Source organism: Orcinus orca, chromosome 16 (genome assembly GCF_937001465.1).
Source record: "Orcinus orca chromosome 16, mOrcOrc1.1, whole genome shotgun sequence".
Classification (NCBI taxonomy): domain Eukaryota; kingdom Metazoa; phylum Chordata; class Mammalia; order Artiodactyla; family Delphinidae; genus Orcinus; species Orcinus orca.
In genome coordinates, this window is record NC_064574.1 from 46,715,730 (window position 1) to 46,740,537 (window position 24,808).

A 24,808-nucleotide genomic window follows, 5' to 3' on the forward strand; every position below is an offset into this window, starting at 1 on the left:
CTTTTGTGACCTCATTTTACCTTAATTACCTCCTAAAGACCCTATCTCCAGATATAGGCACACTGGGGATTAGTGATTCAACATATGAATTCTGGGGTCATGGTGGTGTTATCAATTGGGAGAACAAACCAATAGAGGAGTTAAACAGGGTAATGGGATAGAAAATGACTCAGATGTTGGTTGGGGGTAGGTAGGGTAATCTATGTAATATAAGGGGATGTTATGCTATGTATTAGGCTGGAGATGTTATATAATATGTAATAAACTTGTTCTCAAATTTGAAAAAAATTTCAGTATTTTAAAGATGTTAGTCCACCGACTTCTCACTTGCATTGTTTCTGATGAGGAATCTGTTGTCATTCTTATCTTTATTCCTCTGAAAACAATGTTTTCTTTGTTCCTTCTTGACGTTCTCTTTATCACTGGTTTTGAGCAGTCTGATTATGATATGCCTTGGTGTAACTTTTTCTTTTTTTATTGTACAATATTATATGTTACAGGTATACAATATAGTGATTCACAATTTTTAAAGCTTATACTCTATTTATAGTTATTATAAAATATTGGCTATATACCTGGGTTGTACAATATATCCTTGTAGCTTATTTTATACTTAGTAGTTTGTACCTCTTACTCCCCTATCCCTACATTGCTCCCCCTTCCCTCCCCCTACTGGTAAACACTAGTTTGTTCTCTATATCTGTGAGTCTGTTTCTTTTTTGTTATATTCACTAGTTATTTTTTGTTGTTTTTTTTCACATTCCACATGTAAGTGACATCACACAGTGTTTGTCTTTCTCTGTCTGACTTATTTCACTAAGCATAATGCCCTCCAAGTCCATCCATGTTGCTGCAAATGGGGAAAGTTCATTCCTTTTTATGGCTGAGTAGTATTCCATTGTATATATCTGTATATCACATCTTCTTTATCCATTCATCTGTTGATGGATACTCAGGTTGCTTCCATGTCTTGGTAATTGTAAATAATGCTGCTTTGAACATTGGGGTACATGTATCTTTTTGAATTAGTGGGTTTTTAAAAAATTTATTTATTTGGCTTCTCTGGGTCTTAGTTGCAGCACGTGAGATCTTTAGTTGCAGCATGTGGGATCTTTAGTTGTGGCGAACTCTTCGTTGTAGCATGTGGGATCTAGTTCCCTGACCAGGGATTGAACCCAGGGCCCCTGCACTGGGAGCGTGGAATCTTTGCCACTGGACCAGCAGGGAAGTCCCTTGAATTAGTATTTTTGTTTCTTTCAGATATATATCCAGGAATGGAACTGCTGGGCCATATGGTGGTTCTATTTTTAGCTTTTTGAGAAACCTCCATACTGATTTCCTCTTCATGTTTTTTCATGCTTGACATTCACTGAGCTTCTTGGATTTGTGGGTTTATGGTTTACATCAAATTTGGAAAAAAAATTGGTCATAATTTCTTTAGGCTGTTTGAAGTTGCCTCGTCGCTCACTGACACTCTGCTCGTTGCTTTAAATTCTTTTTTTCTCTTTGTGTTTCATTTTGGGTAGTTTCAACTAGTATGTCTTCAAATTCACTAATATTTTCTTCAGCAAGGTCTAATCTTCCATTAATCCCATCCAGTGTATTTTTTCATTTCAGACGTTGTAGTTTCCATCTCTAGAAGTTTTATCTGGGTCTTTCATATACCTTCTACATCTCTACTTAATTTTTTGATCATGTGGAATACAGTTATAATAACTGTTTCAATATGCTTGTCTGCTAATTCTAACAACTGTGTCAGTTCTAGATTGGTTTCAATTGACTGGTTCTTCTCCTCATTATGGGTTGTATTTTCCTGAGTCTTTGGATGCATGTTCATTTTTCTCACCACTGAGGGGAGACCATAAGTGTATACTCTACCCGCTGATGAACCTTGAGGTTCTCCAGGCTGGCTGGTGGAAATACACACTGTTCCCAGCCCTGTGTGAGTGCCAGGAAATATAACCTCTAGTCCTTTGAGTGATTCTTTCCCAGACTTGGGGGGTTTCCTCTCCTGCATGCACTGAGCAGGACTAGACTGAATTTTCAAGGGGGACCTCCTGCTGATCCCCACGCTCCTCTCTCTGAGCAGCGACCTCCCCTCCAGTTCCTTGTCCTGAGAACACTAGCTGCCTTGGCCTCTGCACACTCACAGTTCCAGTCCTCAACTCAGGGAGTCTGCTGGGTTCCTGTCCCTTTGCCACAGCTTGGAAATTCTAAGGCAGCAAGCTGGAGTAATTTCAGGGTTCACCTTCTTTCTTTCCAGATTCTCAGAGATCACTGTCCTTCATTGTCTTATGTCCAATATTTATTTTTGAATGTTTTTTCACATTTTCTAAAGTTTTTTAGTTATTTCAGGTGAGAGGATAAATCTACTCCCCAAACAACTTTTTTTTAAAAATGTAATATCTGCTCCTAGGATGTTGGATAAGGGTTTGTCAACCTATAAATAATTAGGACAAAGTTCATCTTTATTGATAACAGATGTAAATTCAAATTTCAAGTGTTCTTCTTGATGGTTTTGCATTGGGGGGGTGCTGATTTCTGGTCAGATTTCATTAGTTAGTTATGGGAGATATTAAGACTAGTTCATCCAGCTGCATTCCAGACCCCTGGTAGCATGACTTACCCAAAATACCAGGTAGGAAAGGGAAAGACTACATTTTCCAGGCAGTGGAAATGTGGGTTCTACCTGGGACCGAGTCTCTGGTGTAGGTTCTACATGAGACCAAGCATCCTCCAAAGAGACACCCTCATGGAGCACTTGGAAGGTGGGCATGAGTACCATGAGGCGGAGACCGTGTTTCCACTGTTTTTCTTCCTTTGCTGGCAAGCCTGGTCCTGGTAGCGTTTGGTGTTGGCTGCACCAGAATCCCATGGGCAGTGACAGGCAGGGCTTAGGGGACCCACTCTGCTGGTGTGGACTGTGGCAGAGAAGGTGTGGTTGTGGACTGGCAGTTTCCTGACTCCACAAATTCCTCAATGTGGCAGAGGTTGGCCAGGTCTGTAGAGCTGATTTCTGAATTTTCCCTGGAAGCCAGTTTAAAGCCTGCTCCTCCAGCCCATTCAAGGAATTTTTTTTTTTTTTTTTGCAGTAAGCAGGCCTCTCACTCTTGTGGCCTCTCCCTTTGCAGAGCACAGGCTCCGGACGCACAGGCTTAGAGGCCATGGCTCACAGGTCCAGCCGCTCCACGGCATGTGGGATCTTCCCGGACCGGGGCATGATCCCGTGTCCCCTGCATCGGCAGGCGGACTCTCAACCACTGCGCCACCAGGGAATCCCCATTCAAGGAATTTTATAAACCACCTATCACTGGCAGTACATCATGTTCTGTTTGAACTAGCCAGAGAGGATTCTGTTGTCTGCAACTGAACCCTGACTGAGGATTCATCGTTGTGCTTACTCATAATACGGCCGGTAAAGATCCCATCTGAGGACTTGGAGACAGGTCAGCTCTGCCTTTTCCTGGTTTATGCATGCATGCTTTCCCAGGATTTTCAATCTGTGGTTTCTTTGGAGGAGTCCTTTAAATGATCTTGCCCATGCTGTGGAGGTTAGTTTAGCTAAAACCAGATCATTATTTATAAATCCACAAAACCAGACACACAAAAACTGCAGTAATTCCAAGTTCACTAATAAGGTTGACCCTTCTAAGCTGTGACATCCCCCCTGTAACACTCGATGTGTTGAGTCCATGTAGAACACACATCTGTCTTTCATCTGGCCCAAGAAGGTGCCAGTATTTGTGCTTCAAATACGAATAAAGCCTGATTGCTCTCCTTTTTGCTTAAAATAAAAATACAAACAGAAGTTCTAATGTTTTCTTCCTCCACATGTGAATCATCCTGGTCACCCTCTGAGGTATTTTGTCAGAGAAGCAAAATTATTCTCATGTTCCAAGCAGGTGCTTCTCTAAATGATGTCACTGCACAACGGGAAACGTGCTCCTCTGGTCCTGTATGAAGGGAACTGGACTTGGAGGCAGGGGACTCTGATTCTTATGTTCCTGATGCCACCCTCGTGGTTGTGAGCCACGGCCAGCCCTGCCGCTTTCGTTTTCTCATCTCCGAGGTGAGCGTGCTGGACCACAGTTAAGGTCCTTCCTAGCACCTGGTCACAAGAGAGGGTCGGTGGACCGTCCACAAGCTTGTTGCAGGTCTTAATTCTGGGAGCCGATAGCAGTGACTCTTCAACTCTTCTCATCTCGTATAGCTCAGTCATCTGAAATAGGTTCTGGGTAGTGGGATTAGGTATGGACTTTGTATTCTACTTAGCTTTTAAAATATTTTTCTAAATTTTATATAACAAACATGTATTGCTTTTGTAATGGAAAATGCTAAAGAGTAAAAAAATGTACAAAAGAATCCTCAAAAAGAAACATATAAAGATCCAGGTCTGGGGGGAGGGGGATGAGAGCATCGCGTGCGTGATACTCCACTCTGCCCAGGTGGCTTTGGAGCATCTTTTTGCGTTATTGGGCCATAAAAAATGTAGGCAGGCAGGCCAGTTTCTTCTCACAGTTCAGTAGACTGAAAGATTTCTGAAATGTGTTTATGTTGACAATAACAATAACAATAGAACAATTCTGTTGTTTCTTGGAGCTGGGTAAAGAGGTATTTATATTAAAGCAACTTGGTAGCCTTGGAGATAACCATTGGCTCATCAGCTATTATTTTAGACTCATAAATAATACCTTTGACCCACAGGCCGCCAGGTGGAATGGAGGAAGAAAATCTATAAAGGACTTTAGTTCCTGCAGCAAAAGTTTGAAAAGATGCTCAGAGGGCATCTCGTCAGTTCTGAACATACCAGTCAGATCTGCTGAGCCCCAGATCAAGACCTGGGGTCTGACAAGGGCTAGAATGTTAGCAACTGAGTCTGCTGAGGATAACTGGTGAGGAAGTGCAGGCTGGCTGGGGTGGGCTCAGCTGAACTGTACACAAGGAAGCCCCTAGTGTGACCAAGGGCCCCAGGGAGCTCGACTGCCTCGCCCCTTCTCCCACGCTGTCCTTGCTCCTCCTCTGTCCACCCTTGGCATGTGATCTGGGGAGAATCTCCTTTCCAGTTGACCCCACAAAAGCAGGTATAGAGCGATATCACTTCCTCCTTCTCCCCCCTGGGGCTTTCACTGAGCACCCATCTCTGAGCTACCACATCTGCAAGTCAGGGATTCAGAACCAAATGGGCCTGGTGATTAGCACTTTAGGAAATGATTGTCCAGAGATGCTCTGCTCCACACCACTCCTTACCACGTCCATGAATGTGACTGGCCCACACCATCACGGCCCAGTAGAACTTTCTGCCATGATGGATGTCATCTATCCTGTGCTATCCAATATGGGAGCCACTAGCCACGTGTGGCTGATGAGTACGCAGGCCATGGCAAGTGTGACCAAGGAGCTGAGCTTTTAATTATTTTTAATCCTAATTAAAATTTAAAAGTCACACCTGGCAATTGGCTGTCATATTGGACAGTGCAGATCTAAGGTGTTGGTAACTCTTCACAATGTATGAAACAATTTTCCGAAGCAATTTTTAAAACTATATGATATTAGATTCTAGATGTACTTTATAACTCAAACAGCTCATAATTCCAAATTTTAGATGCTATTCAGAGCCTACGTGGTTGCTTTTGGTGGCAGTGTCTTGAAATGAAATCGTCTTTAAGTGTTGCTTATACAGAAACGTGTGACCCATTCCTTTGCTCTTAGCGCCCTGGGAGGTACAGTCTTCATACATCACTAACTCTGAATAAAGCACCTGATTTCGCACATATTTAATTCTTGATAATGACCTCTCCCCAAGTTTTTTTTTTCCTCAGAGCATGACTCTGAAAAAAAAAAAGCACGTGAAATTTCATGAGTACCTCCAATAAGATAATTTTTAAAACAGGACATAGCAAGCACAAAATGCAATTTTAAAACATTTGCTTACTTGATTTTAAAAGAAGCACCGTATTTCCTTAAATTTGTATTAACTTGGGAGGGAGAAGGAAAACTGTGTAAAAGGCTGAAAGAGTGCCTCTCCATGAAGGCTAGTATGGACTTAGAGGGAACGTGAACACTTGAGCTAAAGTAATGACGAAACTTGGCGTTTGTGTATTACTTTACGTCTTTTAAATACTTCCGCATCATCATCTGCTTTTATCCTGTGATGTGGGCAGTTTGATCGTTGGTGATATCTCCACTTCAGAAATGAGGAAGAGGATGCTCAGTGAGATTAAATGTCTTGCCCAAGTTTGCAAGGCTAGTAAACAACAGCGCAGAAATTGAACCCATCTCAGTCTAGCGTCCTTTCCACTCTAAGATGGAGAAGTAAGGATTCACTCTTACGCACTGTTGGGTTTTCACACCAAATTACCTTAGGATATATACCACGAGTGTACGGGCAAGCGTGACAGAAATGTGGCTGGTTCGGCAGCTGTGGAGATGGGGGGCTATCTAGAGCTTACAGATGGCAGTGGTGGTTTTGCCATGAAGTGTTTGTTTATTTTTATACAGCTAGGTGAAAAGTTTGAAATTTTTCATAATATTGTAGATGTGGTCCAACAGACGCATATGTGAGTTATGTGTCCCACATCAGGTGAACTGTCCCGCGTACGGGTCACACTGCAGCACGGTGTCTAGGATGCTGGATCCCTGTGCTGCAGGTATCTCCCCCAGGTACTAAGATGTGATTTAGATATCCCTGTTTCCCTTCAGATACTGAAAGCAATCATTTTCTTTTATAGTAGGGAGACTGTCAAGCTCCTCCGTTTCAGGAGATGGTGATGCCTGCTCAGAGGTGGTGACGTAAGGACAGGGGCATTCACATGGAACCAGGCGGGTGAAGAAACGTGCATTCCTGTCCCTCATCCTTCACTTTATTTATTTTTTTAAAGTAATTTATTTACTTATTTATTTCTGGCTGCATTGGGTCTTGGTTGCTGTGCAGGCTTTCTCTAGTTGCGGTGAGCAGAGGCTACCGTTCACTGTGGTGCGCAGGCTTCTCATTGCAGTGGCTTCTCTTGTTGCAGAGCACGGGCTCTAGGCATGTGGGCTTCAGTAGTTGTGGCACGCGGGCTCAGTAGTTGTGGCTCACGGGCTTAGTTTCTCCGCGGCATGTGGGATCTTCCCGGACCAGGGCTTGAACCCGTGTCCCCTGCATTGGCAGGTGGATTCTTAACCACTGCACCACCAAGGAAGCCCCCATCCTTCACTTTAGACTGATGGGAATGGGCACTGCGTGTGCTTGATGAGTCTTTACACATTCTCATTAATAAAGGCCTTTAACGTTGAAATGAATCTTGGCTGTGAGATGGGATACGCACTTTTCTTTCACTCACTTATGGGCACTGTCCTCAAGGCAAAGATTCTCACTAACACGAATGAGACTGAGGCAGTTGAAATAAGAAAATGTACCTTCCAGATACCTCAAAACCATAAAAATATCTCAATCCAGGCCTTTCTGATAAATGTTGAGATAATATGCCAAACTATCATTTCATGACGAATGAGGCAAATTATTGGAACACATCGGATAAGAGATGAAAAAGCAAAGCTCCAGACTCCAAGCACTGCTCCAGGGTCATTACCTTAACATTCAGCCCTGACCGTGTGCACGCCTGCGTTTGTTTTTCCTGCATGTTATCATCTTGGGATGAAGGGACACGTTCTGGCCATGACTTCAGAACCGCTTAAAACAATCTTGCCCTTCATCCCAGGAAAGGTTAATGCCATACAATGGCACCGTGGGAAGGAAGGAGATGACATATACTAGAAGAAAAGAATCCTAGTCTTTTAGTCAGAGCAATATTACAAATAAAAATGGACATAGGTTGTGTTAAATGGAATCTGGCCCCTTCACTGGTCTATACCTTGAGACCTAAGGTTGCCCGTCTCAGTAATGAGGGATGTTCCAAAACATGGGTTCAGCCTCACACGCAACGTGATCGTATGAGAAAACCAGTGGGCAAGGAGATGCCTCTTGGATCAACGAGGCCAGGGAATGACCAGTGAGGAGCCCCAGGTGAAAGTGTGTGAACATGCACAAGGGTGGAGAAACAGAGTTAAATAACGGGGAAGCAAAATGAAGAGGATGGATTTTTTAAAATATTTATCTATTTATTTACTTATTTATTTGGCTGTGCCAGGTCTTAGTCGTGGCACGGGGGATCTTCATTGTGGCATGTGGGGTCTTTAGCTGTGGCATGCAGGATCTAGTTCCCCGAACAAGGATCGAAACTGGGCCCCCTGCATTGGGAGCACGGAGTCTTAACCACTGGACCACCAGGGACGTCCCAAGAGGATGGATTTTGATTTTAGCAAATCAGTTGAAAAAGGATTCTTCATAAGGCTATGAAATGGAATTGGCATTATCTGAAATGAATGATGGACAGGAACACTGATCTAAAGGGTCTCCAGAAAGGCAGGTGGGTGACTCGGTAAGCAGCCAACAGGGAAAGTTGCATCTTGGGAGAACTATTATCCAACAAATTTTAGGTATGCACCAAAAAATTGACAAGTTGGAGTGGGCAGCCATAGTTCAATAAAATTTTGATAAGTCTGGAAAAATGGGCACCTAGTATTTAGTGTGTGATATCCTACCGGGCATAGCACAAGGTCACTGACTACAGGGGAACTGAAAAACACGTTAAGTCATGATTAAATGATTCCAGTTGAGTCTAATAAGGGAATTAGGAGCCTGCGCGGGCTGGCAGCGTCCTACTTGGCTTCTCTGAAGACACAGCAGCTTTCCTGAGGGAGTCACTCCTTGGGCTACGTGGTTCAAAAAGGTAACGGCAGCCTTTTAAAGGGCCTGCTCAAATCCCATTTAGAACACTGTGCACAGCAGCACTTAGTCATTAAAAATAGGCATCCGAGCATTTGGGAAGCGTGGAGAGGGACGCAACGCTCGCAGGAGGAGAGGGCCGGGCGAGGGCAGCCTTTGAGAGCTGAGCACGTTAAGATGTGAGAAGAGGTGATTTAATCAAGGTTTATGAGTATCTGATGGGCTCACACAAAGAAGCCAGGGCAAGACCTATTCGCGCCGTGAGGATAAAGGATGCTACAGACTGTTAATTAAGGCCATGGTGTGGGGGAAGTCGGTAGGCAGGAGCTTTTCTTTGCAGGGTCACCGCTAAGCGGCATACATGAAGATGAGGCAGAGGTAAGGAAGCAGGGAGGACAGGGGACAGGCCTTGTTAGAGCCCCGTGATGGGGACTTCGCAGGGCCCCGCCTCCACCTCCCCTTCCTCTCCACGCACGGTTCCCATCTCCGACTTCCTGGCACCCCCGTGGAAGCTGCTTCTGCCCCAGTGTCTGAGGGCAAAGCAGCCCAGCAGGAGGAGGGAAGGAGCGGCCCCTTCTAGACATCGTCAGAGGGGGTGGGCGAGAGCTGCAGGGGCTGTGACAGGCGTGTGCACGCGTACGTGGGACACCGCAGGGCACAGGTGCTCTGAGGGGAAGATTGCGGAAAAGTCCATTTTGTAACACATTCGTTATGTGACTTTCAAATGCTGGTTGGTTCAGAAAGGAACAGATAAATTACGGGGACTCCATTCTTTTTCCAAAGTGTTAAATCCGTCAACCCATCAATTTATTTCTCTCTCTTTCACACACACTAACAGACACACTCACACACAAAGGCACACACATTCACAGGCACACACTCACATGCACGCACACACACAGTCACCAGTGGTGAATTTATTCTCTCCATCACCAGTGGTTTGCGCTGGAGCGCCAAGGGGAAAACAAAGGATGAAACAGAGGTAGAATCCAAGCCAGCCTGGCTCCAGACCCTCAGCGGCACTGCTGTCCTGTGACAGCTGTCGGCCTGGGTGTCACAGCGGCTGACTGCTCGGCAGCCACCACGTGTCCCCAAATGGCTCCAAGTGAGCCTGTCCGCAGGCAGCCAGAGACACGGCTGGGGAGGCCTTGGCTGCTACGGCGTCTGCCTGAGTGGCTGCCACAATTCCCACTGGGGCCACCAGCACCTCCTCTGTCCTGGCCCTTGATGGGGTGAGAATAGATTGAGGGAAGTGGAGAGAAAGGATCCAGAGGGTTTCTTTGAACCCGGAGAGGAACTTGACCTTGAGGTCATGTCTGTCTTGCAGAAGACAGAGCGGCTGGTTAACGGTCAGCCCTCCCAGCCTGGAGGAAGGTACCCCCAGACGCAACAGATGGAAACGCGCCCAGATTTGAACAAGAGATGTTACTGGTGCTGCCGAGGTCAGGGAAACAATCGGTAATCGTATCTCGGCCAAATTCAGCTAAACCATTCACCCTGCCTGCTTGGAAAGAGCCTTGCCAGTTGGTCTGACAACAGACAGGGCGAGCAGTGCTGGGCCAAGAGTCAGCACGGGCCCTGGCAGCATTTCGTGGCACTTGAAAAGAACGTGGCCGCAGCTGCTCGTGCACTAACAGGCATCCGGGAGGGACGGACGGGGCCTGGCAGCGCCCTGGGTTCCACACTAGGACATGATCAGCCACCATCCCCCTGTCCCCTTTCTTACAGATGTCAGTTGGCACGTCCTAATAGCCAGTGTTGTCCCATTTTGCCATACCACATATTCACTCTTAGCAAATCAAATTCACTTTTAAACTTATTACTGTCCTCAGTTAACAGCTGTGCCCAGACCAGTGGTCTCGAGCTCACAAAGTCTGTCTCTTTCAGCATCTCTTCTCAGGAAAAACAAACTGAATTTGGTCAAATGTGAAAATATTTTCTTTTCAGAGAAGACTCTTAATACATAGCTCCCATAAAAATGTTCTTTGACGAACAACCGATTCCCCTCTAACTCAAATATTTTGCGTAAGATTGAGAGCCACAATAAAATCCTACCCACAAGCTGAGGAACAAATGAATTCACTTTCTAAATACTTGTAATTTTCTTTATTTTAAATAAATGTTGGAGTCATGTCTACAAAGACCTGAGGAGGGGAAGCCTATGATTAAGGAATTTGATACTTTATCAAAATGCAGTTTATAATGGGAAGCATATAGGAAGATATCCTCACACATAAAAGGTTTCAAAAGTTAAATACTCTTTCTTGGGCTTCCCTGGTGGCGCAGTGGTTGGGGGTCCACCTGCCTATGCAGGGGACACGGGTTCGTGCCCCAGTCCGGGAAGATCCCACATGCCGCGGAGCGGCTGGGCCCATGAGCCATGGCCACTGAGCCTGCACGTCCGGAGCCTGTGCTCCGCAACAGGAGAGGCCACAACAGTGAGACGCCCGCGTACAGCCCCCCCCCCCAAAAAAAGTTAAGTACTCTTTCTGGGAAAAAATAAAAATCCGTGCGTGATAAAAATGCTTAGCAAGCCAGTAATAAGAAGAAACTTCCTTATCCTGATAAAGGGTGTCTACAAAAATATGTATGGCAAACGTCACACACTTAATATTGAACGAATTCCCTTTAAAATTAAGAATGAGGCCAGGGTGTCATCCCTCACTACTTCTATCCCAAATTTTACCACAAATCTTAGCCAGTGAAGTAAGACAGGAAAAAGAAATAAAAGTTACAAAGATTTAAAAAGAAGAAACAAACAAAACCGTCATTATTTGCAGATGACATAATTTTTTTGTGTGGAAAATCTAAAAGAATCTACAGGTAAATTATCTGAATGAATGAGGGAGTTTAGCAAAGTTGCAGAATCCAAAACCATAGAAAAGCACATTTCTATACACTATATAGAAGCAATCAGTAAGAAAATGATATTTACAACAGCAATAAAAATATAAAGAACTTTGGATCATATCAAACAAAAATTAAGCAAGCCATTGATGGAGAAAATGATAAATCTTTACTGAAAGATATTAAACAGACCCACATAAATCAAGATCTACACAGTTGACCCTTGAACAACTGTGGTTTGAACTGCGTGGGTCCACTTACACACACATTTTTTTCAGTAGTAAATACTATAGTACTACACGATCCACGCTTGGTTGATCGGCCCTTAGCTGAATCCGAGGAGGTGGAACCACAGGCACAGAGGGCAGAAGGTGAGTTATACTCAGACTTTCGACTTTTGACTATATTGACACTATAGTTCAAGGGTTAACTAGTATGTTATGAGACTAAAATTAATATCAAAGATGTCAACTCTTATGTAATTGATCTAAGGTTTAATGCATTTCCTATCAGATCCAGTGGGGCTTTTCATGGAGCGTCACAAGGTTACTGTAAAACTATTAGAAGAGCAAAGGGACAAAAATATCCAAGACATCGGGAAAAAGACAGATGATTTTACAATGAAGAATATCTGTTAATTGACACTATAAGGAAAGTGAAAAGACAAGCCTCAGAATGGAAGAAGACGTATGAAGGAAATGTAAACCACCAAGTTTGTATCCAGAATATACGAACAATTCCTGTGAGTTAGTAAGAGAAGACGCCCCCCGCACCCCAAAAAGGGACAAATGTCATAAACAGGCATTTCCCCAGAAACTACCATGAATGGCCCACAAACAAATGAAAAGGCACTGAACTGCATTAGAAATCAGGAAAGGGGGGGATTCCCTGGTGGCGCAGTGGTTGAGAGTCCGCCTGCCGATGCAGGGGACACAGGTTCGTGCCCCGGTCTGGGAGGATCCCACATGCCGCGGAGTGGCTGGGCCCGTGAGCCATGGCCGCTGAGCCTGCGCGTCTGGAGCCTGTGCTCCGCAACGGGAGAGGCCACAGCAGTGAGAGGCCCGCGTACAGCAAAAAAATAAATAAATAAATCAGGAAAGGGAACACTGAAACCCTGGGTAGACACCTTTCCACACCACCAGGGTGGCCAAATGTTCAAGCTGAACGGTGCCGAGGACTGCCAGGGCTGCGGAGGGCTCTCATGGCTGGCTGGAGGGAGGGTAACAGACACCACTACCGTGGGGAACATTTGGGCGTCACCTAGTACACCCGAGAGAAATTCCTGCACAGGTGTGCCCACGATGCCAATGGCACCAAACTGGAACAATATGACCATCAATCGACAGGAAAATGGACGGATGAGCTGTGACACGGTTATCTTACACACGGAATACCATACGGCAGGGAAAACACACAAACTCCAGCTACACGCATTGCCATGAGCAGGCTCGCAAACAGGGCCCCAAACGGAGTGCTGACTTGCTCCGTTTGGGGATCTAGAGCCCCCAGTCTAACCAACCTGCTGGAGCAGAATTCCTTCCCAACGTCTTAGGCAAACGGTCGCCCCCTCTGCTTGAGCATGTGCCTTGAGGAGGCGGCTGGGGTCACAGACAGCCTGTCCGTGGTGCTGGAACTCCCCCCAGGACCAGGTACCTCCATCCTGCCCCCAAATCGACCTCTTACGTTTCTGACCACTGCTCTTAGCAGCCTGTGTCTCAAGAGAGACTTGAATATCATCTGTGGCGTGGAGGCCGTGCATGGATGCGTCTGGGACCCAGGCCTGCACGTGGCTGTGCGGCCACTTGTGGACACACCAAGAGCCTGTGCTCTTCTCCGTGGGCCTCTCCAGTGCTGGTGGGTCTGATACTCTTCACTGTTGAGAAGCTCTAGCTTCTCCCAGGGGTTCCCGTGTACTTCCTGGCGCATCACAAAACCCCTCCCTCATTCACAAGACATCCATGGCTTGTGTCTGCATTCCCCCCACCCCATAACCCCCGGGAAAGGGCAACGTCCAGCTCACCTGTAGAGGTCTGGGACCAGCCCGTCCTTGTATCGAGCGCACAGGTTGTTGAGGACTTGCTCGTGCTGGCCGAACAGGCGGATGTAGTTGGAGGCAGGGAAAGGCACTTTGGAAAGGCACGTGATGGTTTCCACCATCTTGTACTTGTTGGTGTGGATTCGGAAGTAAGTCCCGTTCTTCACATTACCTGTTACTATTTCTGAACCCTGGCGGAGGAGTGCATCAGAAAAACAACGTTAGAAACATTTCTGGACTTTGGGAACTTTATCATAGCAATTTATTTTTCAAATATAATGGACGGATTAGAGCTTATCGCCTGTTGCAAATCACAGTAGTAGATATTGACCAAACTCGACTGAAGATAAGTGCGTGTCAGAAACCATGTGTTTGAATTTGATGACTGAAAGTTCCTCAGGGTATTTGACACTGCGATTATATCGCTCCACGTTTCTAAATTAGTTGCTAGGTTACGGTCAATTCTCCGTTATTCAATACCTGGCACAGCCAATAGGTGGAACTGGGTCTATTCTCTCCTGCGCGGTGTCGTAAGACTGTTAACTTTAATTTTTTCACAGCACCATTTTGAGAAAAACCTCCTAGTCAAAGGTGCGCAAAAGGAATTTCAGTTTTTAAAGTTCTACTCGAACAAAGGAAAGAAGGAAAAAGGTGAATCCCTGACAGCTGGGTTTGCAGAGGTTCACCTGTTTGGTAGGGTCTGTTCCTGGGAAGAAGGTTCAAGTTCATGGAAAATATATATACCGTTCTGTGGGCTACTTGTTAGTTTGTAAATTGTAAAAGGTATAGATTCATGGCTTTATGTCCCCTAGAAACTGGCTAAACCACCATGTGAACCCAGATGACAAGGAAAGATGCCCCTCTACCCAAGTCATGACCACTTTTTCTATTTCAGCCCCTGATGGCCACTGACTGACCAGCCAGAGACATGCTTCCCACCGGCTCCAGCAACAAACAGAACCTCCGTGGACAAACCTGGGTTTGGCTGGTGGTGGCTGAACCCACAGACTTTGCCTCTGGACTCTGAACTCAGTACACAGTAGCACTCAGTAAATCTCTCCTGAGTGCATATAGATTTAAGCTTTTGTTCTGAACTTGAATGTGGCATTTAGAAATCCAGGGCAAGTTGAACTGCACTGATCCCAAACATTTACTGAGTCCCGGACATCCCCTGGGGACTTTATCTAAACAAGGACACACGGATTAACTGGATTTTTAAGTAAATTGAAGCAACTGGTGGGTGTTTGTGTATCACATGACTAAGCCCTGAGGAGGAACCAGCCAACTATAAAGGCACAAGGTGAGAAATACAGGAGGGATGCCAGGTAAGTCCTGGGCCAGCCCCAAGGATATGCACGAGATTGGGGGACAGAACAAACACAGCTTAGGATGGGGGTGGGGGACAGCGCCCCAGGGAGGTGCACGAGGTCCAGCATCATAGAGATGGATGGATACAGAGAGGAAATCTACCTCCATAGCAAAGTGTTTAAAAAAACACCGAGTAAGGTATTATCTAACGCAACAATGGTATATGCACACATCTGGATGCAATGCATCCAATAGAAATTATTGGTGAGTTATTTCATAACAGGAAAATATGTTCCCAGTACATTTTATACTATAGAAGTATAGTATAAAAATTTATAATGTTTTATAATTTGTAGAGAATCATTCTATTTTCATAAAAATAAGCGGTATCATTTATTTGTTTCTGTGTCAATATTTTAACAAAATGTTAATGGAAGGGGCTAAGACTAAAGCTGCTGGTGCCAAACTCAAATGGTTTTTAAAGTCTTGTATTTATTCTTAGAGATGCTCGCAACGGGCGCGTTCATCACTTTCGTAGCTCTGTGTGTATTTAATTCAGAAATCGCGTTTGCTATGATGAGCCACCAAGTAAAGTTGACCCTGGGGAGGCCTCTTCGCAGTCAGGGGTGCCTTGGTGAAGCTGAATGAGTGTCTGGGGGAGGGGCTGCTCCCTGGCCTTGCTGATAGGGCGGCTGGGGGTCCAGGAGAGGGGGCACTGGCCACAGCTCTGGCATACTTTTAGCACCAGGTTTCCCTGGCCTCAGTGGACAGCAGATCCCACAAGGTCGTGGACTCCCCTCTTCCTCTTTGAAATTTCTTTATGCTGAGTGATTAAGGAAGGGAACTCAGGCCTCAGAGGGGTACATCTCGGGATCCACCCACGTGGCTGACAATATTTTTGACTTGGCAAAGAGTTTCACTGAAGATCCCACCCTCTGCTCACAAGCACTTATATTTGGGGGCTGATTCAGTGGATTCTGAGCACCTCAACTCGAGGGCCACGGTGACTCCGTGGCTGGTGTCTCAGCATCACACGCCCTCTGAGGTCACCCTGTTCTACAAGGGCTGTGTCGTCAGCATCGTTTCCAGTGTCATCGTGGGTCTGTTTATTTGGTGGAGGGGAGTTGGCCTTACTTTTTAATTTAAAGGCACACGGAGGAAAGAAATGCCCAGTGGTGCAAAGACAGCACATCTTGCCTCTGGAAGTGACCGTGACCATCGTTAATGAGATCTGGCACCGCGATCACAGAACCAGGGGGCCGTCCTAGGCATGCGGCATCCAAATAGTTTGCACTGACATGAAAGGCAAGTCGCCTACAGATGGGTTTCTCAGACACAAGTTACCCCTGTGGGGCTGGGCAGACTTATCTAAATTTCTGAGGTCATTCCTAGTCACTGTTGCTGACAGATGGGAAAATCCAGTGAAGTCCAGGACCCTTTCTGCTTATCCTTCCAGAAAATCACTCCACTAAACAAGGACTTAAGGCAGCTTCCAGCCCTGCCACCCGGTGAGGGATTCTGGGCTAACGACGATGATGATTTCATACACTTTCCAATTCTGTGGGATGTGGCTAGTTTCTTCCTTTAAGTATATGAATAAATTGTTAGGAGATTTGGGTGTTGAGATTAAAATTTTGACAGAGTAACGGGTTCTGATGTGTTGTTTTTTTTTGTCTCTTCCTTTTTTCCTGAATATAATTATCCTTTTGAGCTCCTTTATGATTTTGACAAAGATTGGAATATGGCTCTGGAATTCATGCCAAACAAAAGACCCAGGGGTAATCAGACTCGGCATGCAAGAAACCAGGTTCCCAGCTCCCACGATGAATACACAATTTTAAATTTAATGGTACCCAGGCAGAGTTTGTTGTGACAAATTTGTTTATTCCGTGGAGTATAAGCCAACAAAGCATGTGGACTGGAATCTGCGGATCAGTTCATTATGTAGACGACTTGGGGTCCCCTGTCTTCCTTTTGTCGGGTTACCTCATGAATTACTAAAGCATCTCCTTACTTACATATCCCGATGCGTGAGTGCTACAAGAGTCTGATGAGATTCATCTGTACTACATTTGCTGTGAGAACAGTAATTTAGTTTCTCTAGTGAAATACTGCTCCGTGGGCTCCATGCTCGATCCACTGGCCATATTTAGGCGACTGCCTGACCATTTTGGCAACAATTTTACTTAATCAAATTAATTCCAAATCCAAAAGATTGCCATGGAACCATCCTACATTTTTTTTCTTGGTGAATAAAATGGGGGGAAAAAATCTGTTTAGATCTTCTGTACTAATTAAAAAGGAGGCCCACCTGGCAAAATGGTTAATTACAGTCAGGGTTCCTGCTCAAATACTGTCACAGCACCAGCCAAAGAAGCTAGTCAAGTTCCATTCTTATGAAAACCCTCATTATCTAAAACTCCCTTTCACTCCTCCTCTGATTTTATTCCGAGAGAGAACCAGTGGTTGATAAATAAATGACACTGCATGTCAGAAATCACACACTGTCCTTGAAGAATCTGGTTCAGTGTGAAACCAAGTCCAGTATTTCCTAGCTTTTGAACCCATTCCCACCGTGTACTGTCCGAATTCCTAACCCACAGAATCTGTGAGCGGAATCCAATGGCTGCTTCATGTCCCTAAGTTTTGTTACACAGCAGTACAGACTGGAGCACCATTCGCTATGGTCCTTTCTTTACTTGTAAGAACATTTTGCATCAGACTGTGGATACAGGACACACCTGAAAGAATCTGGGAAAGGCCCAAGGGAAATAAGTTTTAAACACACAGCATCCATCCTTGCCTTGGAAGAACCAGGTTTCATTATTTTTCGGAACTATAATTAACAACACCTACCACTGACGGGTACCTGTTTTATTCCTTGAAGGCAGTGTTACTTTATATGGGATCCCGAATAACCCCAGAAATGCAGAGGAGTTGATAACTCGTCCAAAGTCCACGGGAAGTCGACAGAAGAGCTGGGATTCTGACTTCCCGAAGAGAGAGGGTGAGGGGCCAGGAGCCTGCGACATCCGGAGTCTGCTCCCCCTTACGGAATTTTCCAGCAGCTTCCACTACATCTCATTGGCCGGGACCTGCCACATGGCTGACCTCATTCTCAAGGAAATCTGGGAGATGTGCTTATTTTAACTTAGTCAGATCATTAACCCTCAAAAAAATTCAGGATGAGAAAATGGGAGTGGAAGCAGGCAACCTCCAGTGTCTTCCTCACTGACGAAAAAGCAAACATGAAGCACCAGAAAGGAAACCCCAGTTGACAACAAACACCAGTTGGGACCAACTGTCCGATAATCTTACCTGAGAAGCTCACCAACCGACCAACCATGTTGCGTCCTTTCTAGTTACCTTGAACACAGGGAACGCCCCTCCCAACCCCCAAGCACACGCAGCTTCAGCTTCACCTCGCTGGCCCTTCCTGTGTCATCCAGGGAGGGCAGGAGAACAGGGGGGCCTGGACAGACATCCCAGACCCTAAGCAATTTACTATTGCCACAGAGGTGGTTATTTTAATTATCTATGGATTCATCACAGGCTACCTCAAAACTTAGTGGCTTAATGTCCTTCAGGAGGTGGATGGATAAACTGTGGTCCATCCAGACAGTGGAATACTATTCAGGGCTAAAAAGAAATGGGTTATCACGCCATGAAAAGACATGGAGGGAACTGAAATGCAAATTATTAAGTGAAGGAGCCAATCTGAAAAGGCCACATGCTGTATGATTCCAACTCTATGACATTCTGGAAAAGGCAGAAGTATGGAGACAGTAAAAAGATCAGTGGTTTACCAGGAGTTGCAGTGGAGGGAGGGAGGGATGAATAGGTGGAACAGAGGGATTTTTAGGGCAGTGACACTACTCTGCATGATACCATAATGGTGGGTACATGTCATTACACATTCGTCCAAACCCACAGAATGTACAACACCAAGAGTGGACCGTAATGGAAACTGTGGGCTTTAGGTGATAATTATGTACCAATGTAGGTTCATCAATTGTAAAAAATGTACCACCCTGGTGGGGATGTTGACAATGGGGGAGGCTGTGCATGAACGGGGGCAGGGGGTATATGGGAAATCTCTGTACTTTCCTCTCACTTTTGATGCGAACCTAAAACTTCTCTAAAAAATAAATGGCTTAAAATGACAATACATTTTTATAACCTCAGTCTTTGGGAGTCAGAAATTGGGAATAGCTTATCTGGGGGATTCTGGCTCATGGTCTCCTGTACGTTTTAGTCAAGATGTTGGCCAGGGCTGCATCATCGGAAGGCTGGACTAGGGCTGGAGGACCACTTCCACGATGGCTTCATCACACGACTGGCTGGCGCAGAAATCCTCAGTCCCTCTCCACGCGCACCTCCCGAAGGGCCACCTGGGTGACCTTACAATATGGCAGCAGTGACCCAGGAGGGTGCAAGTTGGAAGCTATATTATCTTTCAGGACCTGGCCTTGGAAGTCACACACTGTCATTTCCACAATATTCTGCTGGCCACACAGGTCAGCCCTAGTCAGTGTGGGAGGGGACCATACAAGGACATGAATACCAAGGGGTGGGAGTCAGTGGGGGTCGTTTTGGGGGCCAAACTGCCACATGGCTTTCTGATGCGTGAACCAATACATTACACTAAAGACTGAATTAAGAATTTCACCCCTACCCCCATAAACAAAGTGTTATATTTGAAAGTAAAATGAAATTCAGGAATAATACTTACAAAATCAGACTGGGCCATTTGTACCTCCAATAGGGTTGGGATGGCAGGCTTGGCGATATGCAGATAATGGTACGACCCAGGGAGGATGCCTCCTGGTGGAAATGGCAAGTTTTCCACATTTTAATTCAGTCGGGTAACAACTGGGTAACAGGGCTTACATCTGTACCACAGGACAACCAGAGATGCCTGCCGTGGTGTATGCTACTCAAACTTTCCCACTCAAGTACCTCTATTAGCAAGGAACACCCTGCGATTTATTTTATTTAATAAAATCAACATGAATGTGCCGTTATAACCCATAATATAGCCACCAATGTTCCAAGATGTGCCAAGCTGATCCCGTGCATCCTGATTTCCCATAACTTGTGGCATTCTCATCTCTGCCTGCTAAAGCCAGCCAAGACTTTGGTCTACAAATGTTGCCGTGGTGTTCCCATTCTCCATCCTCCTCCACTATGTAACCAAAATACTAAGTAAATGTTATAAGGAAAATCAACAAAGTTCTTGTTCAATGCTTTAGAAAACTCGTATTATGAAACTGTTACTATTTCTAGCTTGCCCTAGAAGCCCGAGCCTGGTCTAGCTCTGATCAGCCTCTGACACCCATGCCTTGTCTTCCTTTCCCACACCCACCACCTTTCTTAAGGTCTCATCCAGAGTGAGACGGAGATCACGACCTCTCGGAGGCCATTTAGTTGGGCAGATAAACACAAGGACTGCAATACAGGGCTTTTGTCTCTTTAGCCTGATGTTTTGTTTACTGGATTAGGGCTCACAGACCCCCTAGGGGTCCACGGATGACTATGGGGGTTGGTCCATCAACCTTCTGGAAGTAAACATACAGTTTTGTAAACATGTGCATTTTTCTGGTAGAAGATCCACAACATTCAAAGATACTGTTTTCAAGGGTAACTCCCACCTCCCCAATATAAGAAAGTTCCGTGTCACTCATATGATGATCTCCTTAGGGGTCAGTAAAGCTGAGGGGATAAAACTGGACTGTTTTACAGCTGCTAATGGTCTAGCTTATCCATCCAGACAGCAGACCAAAGCCTGGGAGGCTTGGAAGTTCTCCTCTCAACTTATATTGAGAATGAAAGTTTGGTAAGATGTCAGGGCATCGAACCCTACACCCGTTGTGAGGGACCTCTGGGCAAGTTACTCATCATCCCCTAGTCTCAGTTTCCTTATATGCAAAGTGAGCATCACATTCTGATGTGAAAAATTTTATCACATCAGTTCTGATGTGATAAAGTCAAGTCCATAATAAACAGTTAAACATAAAAGAGAGCCCTCCCGTGTCTCTGTGCAAACCCACTGAGGGACACAGGCGCCTCCTCACCAAGCCTACAGGAAACGGAGGGCTGGCTGGTCCAGACCCAACCAGTGGCTCCGTCACAGGGATGAAGGTGGCCCACTACCTACCTTTGATCTTGGCTCCCCTGTACATGGGGATGAGGCGGTCAAGGTCAGCCGGCGGCTCAGTCACAGGCTCGAGGGTCGGGTCAAAGAGGTTGAGCATCACGGCTGCCAGCTGGAAGCCAACTTCCTTGGAATTGAAGTTGCTGTGAGTCCACTCATTCGAGTAATACCTGTTGGAGAACTTGGTGAGGGAGCCGGCAGCTCTGATGGCTATGTCATTGGTGTGGAAGTTGGTGTCTATCACAAGGCGGCCGTCGTAGACAAGGCACGCGTCGTTGAAGGCTCTGAATGTTTCGTAATCCACGTTCTTCTCACAGAAGCTGAAGAACATCTACAAAGTGAACAATCACATTATTTCTAGTTATCACTTCACTGTACCTTCCCAACAGGGTGAAGAGTCTCTATTTTATTACTTGGTGCACACAAGAAAACCTAAATCTACAAACAGTATGTCATAATGGTGTGTGTATCTTTGGTACACAGAAGAAATTAAGATCATTCAATGTCACTCTTCTTTTTTTAAATTGCTCAATCTAGACATCCAGGGGCGAGGGTGCCACGTGGTGGAGTATCTCCCACAAGAGCACGTTCTTCCCCGTAAGGAGGTTTACATTCATAAACACCACTTTCCTCTCATTCTCGGACATTTCGAATCGTTCCTTCTCAGCCTCCTACCATTTTCCTCTCCTGCGTCTGACACTTAGGTCTCTCCAGGTTCCTTCTTGGGGTCACTTCGTCCAGTTTTGAGTCTTCAGGCTGCCCCATTCCTGCCCCTTTAAACCCAGAAAGCCTGTCTCTCCCTGCAGGACGCCCCAGAGAGGATGCAAGCCCCGTCTGCCTTGGTCTCCCCCAGGCTTGGGCTCCTGCCTTGTTACTTCCTGCCCTGGGATGGCAGGTGCTGATTCAGTGAATTTTTACGAGGTACCTGCAGGCCCCTCCACTCTCTGCCCAAATTTTAATGCGTTCTCGTACTTATCTGGAGATCATCTTCCATATTGATGTTAAGTCATTAAAGCAGTCCAAGTTAGCTGTTTCTAAGTCTTCAGTTGTCATTGAAGTAGCTAAGCTGAATCATTTTTATCTTTACCTAAACACGGTTTGCCACCTTATTAAAAGCATGCTAAGAAATGAACATATGACCTGGGTCCTCATCATACTGGTGGATACCACACTCCCTGCTTCCTTCACACGCCAGCTCTACCCACCTCACTTGCCTCATTACGTACAGAAATCAGCTGTCCTGAGCCAGAGGTAACCCCCTTCCATGCCCTTCCCTACATCTAGGAATGGCGTGCCAATGAGGAATGAGCCACAAATGAGCCTGCAGTAGCCACTAGTCATGGGTGACTATATACTTTTAAATCTAAATTAATTACAATTAAACAAAATTTAAAATCCAGACCCTCAGTTGTGGTGGCCTATTTCAAATGCCCCAAAGCTACAGGTGGCGGTGCCTGTCATGTTAGACTGCACAGACATGGACCATTTCCACCATCGCAGACAGTTCTATTGGACAGCACTGGACTCAGATCCACCATCCCTATGACGTCCTTTCTTCTCCCTCAGGGAACCGGCAGGGCCTTTGCCCTTTTCCCTGTCTCTGTTCACTCAGATGTCTAATCCTATCCCAATTACTCCCATCCAGGCAGCTTCTTTCCTTCAAACCTCTTTAAATTTTTTTCTGTTTTATAACCTTGCTCAGTGACCACAGGAAAATATATTTCTCTGAGTCCCTGACTCTGAAACTTTGTCTCTCTACTCCTCTTTTTTTTTCCCTCCTCTACTCGTTTCCCATCTCTATAGAAACAGACTTCCCACTCACAGAAAAATAGGAAAGACGTTTGATTTGAATTGAAATTATGCATGAAAAACAGGACCATCAATGCTCAGCAGCTCCCTTCAGCATCCCTGCAAAGTTCTTCTACCTACCCAGTTTTTCTCCTACTTAAAACGACTCTTTTATTACGGGGCACATACATATACTAGCCCTTGTTTTACTGCGTTTTAAAGACTATCAGTACCTCTATCATATTATTTTATATGGTTTTGGCGTAGGCATTGACGCTACGGTTACATTTGGGACATAGGGGTTTGTGGAATAGAGTGAACGCCGGATCAGCAAATCCAACACTGTCCGTGGGAGCACGTGTTCTGAGTTACAGACCTCTCAGACCTCTCAAACACAACTCACGTGCTCCTGTAATGCCAACTGAATAAATAGTACATAGTGGATGAAAATATGAAGTAGGAACATCTGCTTTAAATGCTTCTACAAATAATGGCCTAAGGGTCTACCTTAAGGAACTAGAAAAAGAAAGCCAAAGTAGATCCAAAGCAAGCAGAAAAAAGAACATAATTGTTAAGAGTGGAAATCAATGAGAGAGAAAACTGACAGATGATGGAGATAATTAACAAACTCAAAAGCCGTTTCTCTGGGGGGAAAAAAAATCAATAAAATTGACAAATGTCTAGCTAGACAGAGAACTTCAGAGAGGTCCTCATCTCTCCTTAGCTGCTGGTGGGCGCTGGCCATCCCTGCTGCTCCAGGACCTGTGGCTGCCATCACTCCATCTCTGCCTCCGTCAGCATGGGGCCTTCTTCCTCATGGGCCTCCTCTCTGTCATCAAGTCTCTCTCTCCATGTAAGGGCACCAATCATTAGAGTTCGAACCCACCCCAAACCAGGATGACCTTCTCTGTACTTGACTACAACTGCAAAGATCCTATTTCCAAATAAGGTCACATCCACAGGTACTGGTTCTTAGGACCGTATCTCCTCTCTGGGGGCACATAATTCAGCCCACGACACCATGACCACATGGCCACAGTGAAGATCGTGAATATATTCGTGCCCATCAAAAGTCTCCTAATTCCCTGGCAGAGATGCCACCCAAAGCTGACGATCAGGAGGGATAAATACCCTGACTGTTCCCTTCTTCCAGTTTCTAATCTCCTGCCAGGTTGGCCAACCTACTGAGAGTCAGGGGAAACGGGCTGGGAGGGTCCTCTGTAGAGGCCCCTCGTCATGGTGCAGAGCAGAGCAGGGGAAGCCGGACACAGGACCTGAGGACAGCAGGCCAATGTCCGACTCATCCATTTAGGGTGAAGTTTGGGCAGGAAGGTGTGTTGGATCAAGGCAGCTGAGAGTATCTGCAAGATGTCCTTGCCATGATTCCAATTCTGACCTGGACAGGAGAGTGAAGGCCAGCAGGGGCTGCTACAGAATCTGTATTCAGTTGGATATTGGGGGAGGTTTTCGTGCACCCATGCACCCTAAGCAGGGTATATGTTCACCCCCAGAGTTGCCCAGGATAACCTGGGCATACATCTTCCACGATCATCATTTTGGGAGGAAACTTTTGGTGAAAAGATGTTGATTTTTCCCTACCTTATACAGGTATTGTGACATACATGTGTAGACGGTGTCACTTTTATGTTAAAATAAAATGAACTTTTTCTGTCTTTTTCACTGCTATATCCCTCACGCTTAGGACTAAGCCTGAGACCTAGTAGGTGTCCAATAAATGCTTGTGGAGTGAAGGAGTAAATGAAGGTACTGAGAGCAGAATGTGAAATCCCCCTGGGTTATCAGAATGAAATGACAGGTGGCAGGGAAACCCCCTCTGTGCAGGTGGTCTGCCTTGAGCTCCAGTCCAGACTCTGGGGGGATGAGGGTGGCCCATAGGGGCCCTTGGGTG

At 45.6% G+C, this 24,808-nt stretch overlaps 1 protein-coding gene across 1 annotated transcript in view; it reads right to left on the reverse strand.

The window, feature by feature from the left end:
* Positions 1-24,808, reverse strand: part of CFAP61 (cilia and flagella associated protein 61) — a 255,995-nt gene that overhangs the window by 32,093 nt on the left and 199,094 nt on the right. Inside the window, exons 23-25 of the mRNA XM_049699137.1 lie at positions 21,115-21,442; positions 19,690-19,781; positions 13,635-13,840 (exon numbers count right to left, since the gene is read on the reverse strand). Of these exons, the coding sequence (XP_049555094.1) occupies positions 13,635-13,840; positions 19,690-19,781; positions 21,115-21,442 (626 nt within the window). The remainder of the gene's footprint in view (positions 1-13,634; positions 13,841-19,689; positions 19,782-21,114; positions 21,443-24,808) is intronic.